The following is a 12027-nucleotide window of genomic DNA, read 5'->3' as shown; positions in this document are numbered from 1 at the left end:
AAGCCTGATTGCTTCTGACTGACATTCTCAGGGGAAAAGTGGAAAGAAAGGAAGAAAGAAAGGAAGGAAGGAAGGAAGGAAGGAAGGAAGGAAGGAAGGAAGGAAAAAAGAAAAGAGAAGAAGTCAAGCTCTATTTAAGTAAGGTGCCCACACTCATGCATGCACACACACACCCTTCTCTTCAGAAAATGGTCAAGTAATAATAGTTACCTTAAGAATGTGGCTATGTAAAGTCTCTGGTTTTGCTAAATACATAATTTTAGGTGGGCTACATTTTTAAGCATTTACAGTGCTATTTTTCATCTAGAAGCATGTAAGATTTTTCTCTATTCCTGGGAATCTGGAATTTCAGGAGACACCCGCTTGTGGACGCACTGGGTCTTCAGTTGGCCCTCGGAAGACCCTGGGCCTGCTGTTCTTCTTTCTGTCTCTCATCTCTGATCTGTCAGTCACTGAGGGTTAGAGAGTCAGATGGTTGCACCTCTCACTCAAAAGCCTGTTTCCTGATACTTCCTGAGCTGGGGTCATTCCTTCTTTATTTATGAACTCAGTTGTCAACAGAAGGCCTTTGGCTTTTCAGTTTCTATGAAGATGATTCACCACCCCAAAGTCCTCACAAGCTTCCAACCATTACAACTGTCTACTTCCTTAACAGCCACATTCAAACAAACAGACAGACAAACTCGCTACCCACCACCAACCATTTGTCATTCCTCTTCTCCAACCCCCAGAAAGCACTAATGTCTTCCTGTGCAGATTTGCCTCCTCTGGACATTTTATATACTGGGACTATGCGGCGTGTGCCCTTCTGGAACCTGTCTTGTTCCACTGGGCGGCTTCTCCAGCCAAGCCTCACGATCGTTACAGTGTCAGTCCTTCACTCTTTTATATTAATGAGTAACTACTGACCGGGTAGAGGCACTGCCCATCAATTGGTGGGCATTTTGATTGCCTCTACCTCCTGGTTACTGCAAATAATGTTGAAAACACTTGTGAACTAGTTTTTGTTGAACATGGGTCCTCATCTTTTAAGGATGTTTTTGCTGACTATACAATTCTAGCTTGGTTGCCTTTTAAAGGATTTTCAATGTTACCCGACTGCTTCTGAACTCTCTCCTCCTCCTCCTCCTCTTCTTCCCTCTCCCCATCCTCTAGCATTTTTAAACAGGGTCTAAATGTAAAGCTCACTGTTTGTTACTTCTTTCTACATTCCGTCCCTGACTTTCAACAGTCTCATTAGGATGACTCCAGGTATGGCTCTCTTCAGAGTTTACCTCAGCTCTGACTGAAAAGGACATTTAGTAAGTTTTATCATATAGCATTGCAGAACATGGGGAATAAAATGGAGATCTTAGAGTCATCAAGATGGGGTTGGAGAGACGGATCAGCAGTTAGAGTGCTCCCTGCTCTAACATGGCTGCAAGAATTCATGACTGGCTGCTCTCAAAGGTCAGGATCTAAGGGATCTGACATCATTTTCTGGCATCCAGAGACACACACATAAGCACACACACACACACGCGCGCACGCACTCATACACTTACACATACTTATACACATACACACTCACACACATTTGCTAAAATATATGAAGCCCTGACTACACCCTTACCAGGACAACTATGGCAGCACAACCCAATCAATAGTGCTTTCTTAAGATACCACAGCCGGCAGAGGCGGGACTGACATGTGAGGCAAACAAGCCGACATAAAGCTCAACAGAAAAGGAACACTTAAAGTAAGAGCAGGGCGCTAATAACAGGACCAGGGCCTTTCAAAGCTCTGACATTAATGGAAGTCAGCACAAGCATTAACATATGTCTGAGGATGTGTGTGTGCTCAGGGAAGAACTGAGGAGGCAATGAGTGATCGCCTCAGACTACTTACCTCTGGTGTTCAGCATAAGCAGGAAGTGAACCCTAAAGACCTGGGCCTGCATGCACACAGACACGCAGCAAACATCACACCAAAGGTCTCTAGTTCTTGAGCTTTTTAAAATTTTTCTATGCAGCCTAGCAGGAGATCTCTGAGTTTCAGACCAGCCAGGGTTATAAAGTGACACTGTCTCCAACACACACACACACACACACACACACACACACACACACACCCCACATACCTACACAACATACCACATACATACACACACATCACATACCTACACACACATACCACATACATACACACACACCACATACCTACACACACACCACATACCTAAACACAAACCACATACATACACACACCACATACCTACACACACACCACATACATACACACACCAAATACATACATACGCATTACATACACACACCATATATATACACACACACACACCACATACCTACACAGAGACACACATACCACATACCTACACAGAGACATACACACCATACACATATACATACACATACACCATATATATATATACACACACACACACACACACACACACATACATACACATTACACACATACACACACACACACACACACACACACACACGGATATACGGATATATTGGGGATTTCCAGCAGGTACCCTCAGGAGCCCCACATGACAGATGCTGTTCCTCAGCCATTGGCAACAGCAGTAACAAGAATGGCAGCAAAAAAAAAAAAAAAAAAAAAAGAAAGGGAGAATGTGATTTCCAAAGTCACAACATCACATTCTTCAAAATATGTCATCTTTAACCACAATTTATAAAACACAAAAAAACAAAACACACAAGAAAATCCTGTTCACACATAGATCAATTTAAAACCTAAAAGAGTCAACAGTACCTGTCCCTGAAGGGACACTGATGTCTGACTTACTAAGAAACTAGGTAAAGTATGAGGAGAATGTCTTGTTAAATAGAAATTACCTGTGAAGGAACTGAAATCATAAACCTAGCCATGTGGAGAATATTCAAAAGTACAATAACGGAACTGAAAAAAATCATTGAGGGGCTCAACTCTAGACAGACAAAGGAAGAGTTGGACACTTGGGAGATGCCGGCTAAGATTATTTAGTCTGAAGAACAGACAGAAAGAAAAAGAAGGGGGGGGCGGTTTGACAGAGTCCCCAGAGTTCATCAACGTCACCAAGCCAGTTTTAATCAGAATTCTGGAAGGAGGGGGGATGCACTTGAGAAAACGGTGGCCAGGCACTTGCCAGATGTGATGGAAAACACGACGCCTTGAGAGGTATTTTTAAACTGACTCACATTCTTCAGGTCTACAGGATTTCTTGTATTATTTTTAAACTTCCTCTTTGTGTTGGTTTTTCCAACTCCTCTCTTAAATGATGGCATCCGGGACTGTCCAGCTCTCTCCCGTTTCCTATCTTGCTTGCCAAGACAGTTTCCTGGATGTCTTCCAGGCTCTCCTGAATTTGTAAATTTTATCTGTTAGGTAAACTTCGGGGCTGCCCTTTGTTCTCCAGCTGCTTCTTGTAAGCAGTGCTGTTAGGGACGCACTGGGGCGTGTGCACCCTTCCTTCTTAGAGGTGGAAGTCACAATTTCTTTGGTACTTTCTTCTACTCCTGCGACACCTGTTTCATCCAGGTTCCCCTGCTTCATGCTGTGGATGTGCCGTGAGGGCTGCTGGTCTTTCACTTCTTTGGTTTTTATTTTAAAGTCACTTTTGAGATATAAATTTCTTATGCACACACCCATTTTAAGCGTACCACCTGATGGGCTTTATAAGTTCCTATATGAATATTGCCATTCCCGGTGCTGAGATGGAACACTTCCCCCACCATCCCTAGAGGTAAAAGAACCTGAGCCTAACTGGTTCTTCCCTCCTTTGCCCTCATCTTCCTTCTGCCAGGTGTATGCCCCCTGCCCAGTGACACTTCTCCTCCCTCCAAAGAGACAAGTAACTCGAGCAGATGTGAGGGTGTGGCCAGCCACAAAGCACCTGTGCGGAGCTCGCTTAGCCTGCTCTGCGTATGGACACAGCACCACAGACCTTCCAAACACTCCATTGTTAACATGGGCATTTGCCTCCATAAAGACTGGCACCCCAGTGTCGACTGCAGCTTTATTCAAGACAGCCCCCCGCCCCGGCCCAACCCAAACACAGCTCTGATCTCCATCGGTTATTAGAAGCAGCCTCTGAGACGCTACTTCTCCTCAGAAGCGGCAATGGTGGTGACAGCTGGCTCTTAAAGACAGACTAGCAGGAACATCAAGACAGAAGTACCTACCTAAGCTGAACTCTAAAATGGGCTCATCTGGGTCTTGGATGTTTCCTGGTAGAAGAGAGATGACAGAAAAAGTCACCCAAAATAAATCCTCCACAGAATTTAGATTGTACTTTTGTACCAAAAAAGAAAAAGAAAAGGAAAGAAAGAAAGAAAGAAAGAAAGAAAGAAAGAAAGAAAGAAAGAAAGAAACAAGAAATACTAACTCCTATAGGCCACCCCAAAATATCACAGTAGATGGTTTATAAACCCCTCAGACCTCTTTCCATCCTGCCTACTGGAAGGCAGGCCCAGATACCCACCAGAGCTAGAAAAACATGATCTTCATTTTCACCAGACCAGTCCCCAGTTCTAGGAGCACTAGCTATCCTGAGTCCTACTTCAACCAGAAGGGTCCACACCAGGACACCTCTCAAAGGCTTGGTTGTCCTCCCCTGGCCCTTCCAACCCTGTTACAGCAGGGGGCCTGCATGCTTCATGTTCATGACCAGATGCCTAGCATAGTGGGGGAGACTCACCTGCCAGAGAGAGGCCCACCATGTCGGCTGTCACGTCAATGGTGGAAGCCCGCTGCATCGCACGGGCCCTGGCACCATGGCGAGGGCTGTGCTCTCTTGCTGTCATGATGTCATTGGTGAGGGTATGCTTCTTGTTCCTTGGTCACCTCACCTGATTCCCCAAAGCAGAGCCGTCCTCAGGCCCTGGATCCCTACAATGGCAGTATCCCTGAGACATGGGAGCAAACACTAGTGAGAGTCTAGAGGCTGATGATGGAGAGACGGTTCCTGTGGAAAGAGAGCAGGACCTAACCCTGACGAGATGCTAAGAGCAGTGTCTCGTGACGGGGGAATCTGGCTAGGATGTCTGACACCTTCTCCTGTCTTCCTCTTCCCCGCCCTCTGCATGGTGTACCCGAGGATGCGCTTCTTCTATTGGCAAATCTCACAGAATCTTCCATCTATCAATCTCACAGCACAACCTCTGCTAGAAGGACAGAGATTCTGTGAAGATCTCTGCTGTCCAGAGCAACAGACAAAGCTTGAAGCCTCAGCCTGATTTTTACTCCCTTCAGCTACCAAGTTTCCGTTGTGTTTTAGTCTCAAGCTTTCTCCACAGTGTCAAGTGACAATCTACCCTTAACCGCCAGGGAGCAGCATGCTGGGGATGGAAGAGGCTGTGACAGAAAGCCCTGCAGCTGAGTGTGAGTGATGTTGGCCCAGCTCAGTGCAGACCTCCCACTTTGCTTCAGGTTCAACAGCAAGAAGGGACTTTCAGGTTTATCCAACCCCGTGTACCACAGAAGGGAACATCCTTCACAAGTTAGGATGGCTAACAGAGCCTTGTGAAGAGAACCCTCTCAAAAGTGCCCACAGACCCAAGCACACCGCCTCCTGCTCACACCTTTAGACCCGGGCTACCGCTCAAGTCTGTTTGACAAGTGACTTACCATACATGCTTGCCGTTGGACTACATGGCATTGCGTCACGGAAGGACAAACAGACCCATCATCTAGAGACAGAAAAGAACAACCTGATGAGCTCACCAATATCAAGTTCCCCAGAGCATGACAGTCAACAGTGTCACTCTAACAGTGTCACTCTAGAGTGACAGTCTAACTTCTCACTGAAGAAAGAGAGAGGAAGATGCGCATTCCCCTACACGCCCAGGGGTATCTGCCAGGGAGTCTGGGCCTGCCCCCAAGATCCAAGCAGGAAGTGTGGTTTGGAGAAAATGAGAAAAGCCAGGTCCTGGCTTGCCCACTCACACAGCACAGACCCCAGGAGGGCTGGAGTGCGGCTCTGAGACTGTGCTCTTGGTTGTCTGAGAGGCTGGCTGCACTGCTCTCACAGTGAGAGCCAATGCATGCTAGTGAGAGCGGGCTCAGTGCGCTCCACTAGGCCCCCGCCTGCCATCACTACAGGCTGAGCAGGTTCCTCCCTGCAAAATGGAACACTCAGGCCAGGGAGCCATGAGCTGTTAGGGCAAGACTCGGGGCCCAGCCCACAAACTTGGTGAAGTGAGCAGGAGAACACAGCAGGGCAGTACACTCAGACCTTGAACTGATCATGTCCTTCTGCAGGCTGTGCTCCTAACTTTCCCACTTGGGTAAGCCAAAGATTTCTGACCTATGAGCCTCAGCCACCAGGGCTATGGACTGGTTGGGGAGCCACTTAGAAACTGCTGAAAGGAAGAAGTTACTCATTGCTGTTATCCAAGAATTTGCAAGGCAAATATTGAAACTTAGAAAGCTCGGACTACCTCAGTGGCTGGTCATGTCACAAAGAGTCTCAGCTGAGGAATTATCTAGCTCATGTTGGTCTGTGGCAAGCAGTCCTGCCGGCTAGCTGACCCAGCCCACTGTGGGCAGTGTAATGTCTCACACCTCCCACTGGCGGGTCCTGAGCTGCTTACAAGTGAAGCCAGCTGCTGAGAAAGCAGTGCCTGAGCATGGACGCACGTGTCTCTCTCTGCTCTTGCCAGTGGGTGTGATGCAGCCAGCAGACTGCCTGAGCTCCTGCTTTGACTATCCCCACCCCAGCCTACAGGGTGATGACTTTTGAACTGTAAGGCAAGGAAACCCTTTCTTCCCTAAGTTGCTTCTCGTCAGTGCATGTGTCACAGTAGCAGGACAAAGCTAGGACAACTCCTGAAATCTGTGACAGATGCAATAGGAGTGGACCAAGCTCACTAAAGTCCCTCAGTGACAGACGCAGTAGGAGTCTCCTGGGTGATACAAACATCAAGGGAAGGAGTCATGAAGCAGGAGTGTGTACAATATTTTATAAACCCATCAAACTCCAGCAAAGTAACACTAACTCCACCTGACCCACCTATCTGTTCTTCCAAAATATATAATGCTGGCAGACCTGGGCCCTTCTATACTATGGCAAGCAATCAAACAGGAAAAGAATCATGCACCAAAACTGCTTATTGTAAATAATGGAGACTAGAATCAATCTCAGTGCCCAGTGACAATACAGTCGGGAACACCAATGAGACGCTAAAATCATTCTAAAACACCCAGACGTCATGCACAAGATCAACTGAAGCCATGAGGCCTGAAACCACCACTTAAATAGCTACAGTGATGAAGAGTGAGCCAAGAGCTGGCAAGGATGTAGGAGGGTTAGGAACCAGCTGTGCTGGGCTAGAGAAGGATGGCGTAGCTATGCTGGGCAGCTGTAAGTCCCTTCCTAAGTAGCACATGTGACCCATCTGAAACATGGGATACAATTAGGGACACAACACGGGAAACAGAAAGGCACACGTATATATGTATATGCACACACACACACACACACACACACACACACACACACACACACACACACACACCATGGAGACGTTTGAGAGCAGTGACAGACATTAAGAGTAGTTCATCATCTGTAAAATGTACAGAACAAAACAGATTAGCCACTGGGAAAGCAACCACACCTGGGGCAGTTGACTGGTATGAAGTGCAGGCACAGGGCTCAAAATCCGTGCTGTGAAGTCAGAAGGATATCATGTAGGGCTGGGTGTCCACTACAAAGGTAGGAGTGGCACCTGGGCTGAGAACATTCTGTCCTCAGCTGGGATGCAGGTTCCCTGGGTGAGCTGGTGAGTGACAAGCCATTGTGCCATACATAGGTAGGTGTTATGCCTTAGTAAGAAGTATCCTCGATGCTTTTAATGACGGTACCAGGGACAGCCCAGCAAACCCTTCATCAGCTTTTCAACACCTGTTCTTTAGCCACAATTTTAAAAAAACAGGACATAGCAAGAAGGCTGCAGCAAGATGGCCACAAGGACTGGTACAGTCTCAGGGAACTGTCCTGTCTTCCATACTGCCATCTTCACATGTCCCACGGCTGCACTAAACACTGGCTATGACTCAGTGTGTGGAAGAGCTGTTGTCTCTCGATCCTGGTTTCCGTGTAATCTCAGCATCCCACACCCTGCCTCACTCCCTTTCTAAACTAAGCATAATGGTGAAGACGCAAGGGAGCCCTGCCCTTAAGACAGCAGACACGACAGCAAACAGCCCTATCTAAGCCCTGACATCCTGCCCCAGCATGGCTGACAGCCACCCTCTCTTTCCTGTGTCCTCCTCCTGCCCACTCCACCTGCTCACCTGTCTCTAAGGAGGGTGGTTTGTGTCATATGTATCGGGGGTTTTCCAAAGGCTGAAACTCACAGAAGGGGGTATTTACATACTAATTTTGTACTAGTTCATAGGTCAGAGGAACATTTAGATCGAAAGATTTTAGAAGTTACTTCTCATTCTATTTGGGGGGCATTTAATTATAATCTCTAATTTAAATCATCAAGTCCCAGAACGCAAGGCAATTTGTTAAGCTGAACTTGGTTTCCCTCATTAATTTAAGATAATTCACTAAGGAGCCCTAAATTCCCAGTGTCCCAAATTTTGCTCCCAGTTCTATTTGAAGACTGGAGTTCATTAGGAAAAAGAAAAATTTCACTTTGATCAAGGAGGAGCAAGAATGTGGGGGAGGGGCTTACGAAGCTGGAAGAAAGCAGCATCTGATGAGCCTACCTCCTTCCCACTCCACAGAGGAGCCCGTGTCCCTGTGTCAGGAGAGCAAAGTTCACCAGAGAGAGGTGCTGCACCACCAACGCCCTGAGCCCAAGGAGGCGTGGGGCACTGGCGATGAAGGCAGAGAGATAAGGGAGCATCAGGACCCTCACAGGGAAGGAATGGAATGAGGAAATGGCAAGACATCTCAAGCTTGAGAGCAAGTCCTGGGAGAGGCCCTCCTTCCCTTGTCCTTGATGAAGCTAAGGTGTCCCAAGCTGAGAGGGGGCTCTGTGGCCTCTTGGAGGCTGGAGCTGAAGGAGGAGGGTGAGCCACAAAAGCTGTTCAGGTCCATCTTAAGGCTGACATTTTGCTAAAAACAAGCTCATAAAATGGGGGCAGGAGTACTATATAGAGAGGTGCATCCTCTCAAAAGTCACATGGAAGTGAAAGATATCTGAAGGGAACAAAGGCCCAAATACAAGTGGGGGCTCTTCTGCCCAGCACAGCCCTATGCTGAACCTGTCTACAAACAGCACTGAGCCTTCCCCATGTCACCATCTCCACACACTAGGCACTTGAGAGACAGTGACATGGGAGATGTGAGTCAGAGCGAGCCAGCAGTCCCTGCGGGCCAGCCTACGACAGAGGACGGAAAAAGGAATTTTCCCTTAAACCCCAAGTCCAGGGTAGCTAAAATCATAGATAACCACGATGTCACCACTCGCAGGCAACACAGGTTACGATGAGTAATAACCAAAGGGTCCTGCAGCCTGGATGTTGACTCTTGAACAAAATGTCTTCCCGCCAGTTCTCAGTTCCTGAAAACAGTCTGGGTAAGAGCCCAGCATTAGAAAGAGCGAGGAGTTGGGAAGTCCTTCCCTTGGGAGAATTGTAAACATCTGCCCACTTTCTTAGAAGGCCCCAGTCAAAGCTCACCCTGTGGGGCCAATGAGCTCGCAGGGCTTACAGAACCTGGTGAGAGAGTGCTGGAAGGAGAATAGGTGACCCCAACACAGCTCCACTAGAAAGTCTTAACCCAGCCTGAGCCAACAGATGGAGGGAGGCACTCTCAGCCTCCAGGAACCCCCATCTCATCTTCCCCACCGTCTATGAAATTAGGGCAGAACTGCATTCAGACGTCTAGGAGGAGTGGCTGGAGTCTCAGGTGGGTCCTGACCTGCACCAACCCCTCCTTCTATGCAGCGAAGGCCACAGCCAACAACTGTACTGTGATGATGGACACTCAAAGTAGCAACCATGGCTCTCATGCAAACGGCACTGTTCCACTCAGAGGACTGATTTCTACATCACAAGGTGTAAAACTCTGACTCAGTGCAGCCATTCTACAAAGCAGTTCAGCATGGTTAGTGCTGAAAAACAAGGGAGGGTGGTGCTTTAGAAAATCAAGCACCCGCAAAAACAAAGTACGAGCAATCAGTGTATATCCCTTGTCATCCATAGCACAAACAACTTCACCCAAACGCAAGCACACACGCATGCACAGATACACACACATGCACATGCATGTTCTCATGGAGTCATTCAATTATTTACCTCCTGCTTCCCACTTCCTGCTAATAGCAATAGGTAAATAATGATGGTAGTGACTCAACACCATTTAAGTAGCACGTCTTACAGACATAATGCATATGGTAACTGATACAATATGGTGTCTGAACCCAGATGCACATGTGTATGTATCCCCTTCTCAGAGATCAGTCTCTTTATGAACCCTCCAAAATTCATGTATTGAAACTCAGTGGTCAATGGATGGTATTACCAGGTGGACCCTTAGAAGACAGGCTCCATCCTCACAGGTAGGATTGGTGCCCTCCCTACAAGTGGGCTAAATGTACCTAACCTTTCACATTCCTATATTCCACCGTGTGAGGGCATGAGACGGCCTCACCAGATACCAAGCGCTGGCACCCCGATTGTGGCATTCAGAACATAGGAAATAATACTTATGAATTGCCTGGTCTTGGATACTTAAAAAGCCTGGCTATCCTTTACCTCAGAGCACGACCGGTCTTGACTGCTTCAGCTGCACTCCAGCCCTTCTGCGTTCCCACCTCAGTCAATGGCACCCCTCCCCTCTGTCCCTCTGTGCCCACGCTGAAGCAGGGGGCTGGAGAGTTTGGGGCCAGCTGGGCCTAGAGAATGAGTTTGTGGCCAGTTTAGACAACTTAGCAAGACCTAAAAGAAACAAAGGGCAAAGAATACCATTTGAAGTCAAGCACTTGCCAGCACGTGAAGGCTCTGAGCCCTGAGCACTGAATGAAAATAACAACAGTCCACGCTGAGCCACACGGGTGCCAGGGCCAAGTGTGGGGTGGTGGAGAGTCCTCAGGCTCCCCTGCTATAAGCAACTCTTAAACTTCACATTCAACCAACTTTTTTTCAAACACCTACACTTCGCTCCTGCATCTCATATTATTTTTCCACGGACTGGCAGTTGCTGCAATGGGAAGGTGAGGGTCCCTTATGAACATGCCTTGGGGACGCAGAGATGAACAGAGAGGGGAGCTATGTCACACAAGATGGAAACACAGAACAAAAACTCACGGCCAGGCTGCTGTTGGACAAACATCTGAACCCATGAGGGCTAGTCTGCTCCTTTCCAGACAGAGCAGCCATTCTCTGGGTGCCAGCACCAGGGATTGTGGAGGCTGCTTCCTGGAGCCAATCAGCACAGTTCTCACACATTCATTCCCGCCCACTAAGCTCCAGCCATCATTAACAACACACACACACACACACACACACACACACACACACACACACACACACACACACACAACACAACATGACACGTTTCCCAGCACTGGGAAGATAATGGACACACTGCCACTGTGAGTGCTGTTCTTGCTCCTAACGTCAATGACTGAAGCCTTGTTCTTTCACTTTTGTTAGCTCAGCCACTCGAAACTCACACAATTAACTGAAGCTTCCTGGAACTTTGGCTGCTAAACTTCAATGGCACACAACGTTCCAGCTCTGAACACGAAAATGGAAACCAGCCAATATTAATTTTTATGAACTCTCACACACCAGTTGAGACACGAGGTTGCCAGATAGCTAAGAAGCAAAGAGAAGAGGACAGTGGCTGCTCTGTGACCCAGGACATCGGAGAGGGCCAGCCAGCCAATGATAAAGGTAGCATGTTCTCAATCTGGTCCCTGTGGCCGGGTAGGGTGCTCTGCACACCAACAGCCAGCTAGGTGAGTCCATTCTCCACCAGAAGGCCTCCCCTTCCTTTGCTTCTTTCAATAGAACTCAGAGCTAGGAGCCTGTCTTGGTAACAGTTTCCACCTCTCC

The 12027-nt window shown here is 47.8% G+C and overlaps 1 protein-coding gene across 1 annotated transcript in view; it reads right to left on the bottom strand.

The window, feature by feature from the left end:
• The window catches only part of Inpp4a (inositol polyphosphate-4-phosphatase type I A), a 113863-nt gene that overhangs the window by 46398 nt on the left and 55438 nt on the right, over positions 1 to 12027 (bottom strand). The window contains exons 2-4 of the mRNA XM_032900947.1: positions 5638 to 5699; positions 4709 to 4916; positions 4194 to 4238 (exon numbers count right to left, since the gene is read on the bottom strand). Coding sequence (XP_032756838.1) covers positions 4194 to 4238; positions 4709 to 4814 — 151 coding nt within the window. The 5' untranslated portion in view covers positions 4815 to 4916; positions 5638 to 5699. The remainder of the gene's footprint in view (positions 1 to 4193; positions 4239 to 4708; positions 4917 to 5637; positions 5700 to 12027) is intronic.

This window comes from Rattus rattus, chromosome 4 (assembly GCF_011064425.1).
Source record: "Rattus rattus isolate New Zealand chromosome 4, Rrattus_CSIRO_v1, whole genome shotgun sequence".
NCBI lineage: Eukaryota > Metazoa > Chordata > Mammalia > Rodentia > Muridae > Rattus > Rattus rattus.
This window is presented reverse-complemented; position numbering and strand designations above follow the sequence as displayed.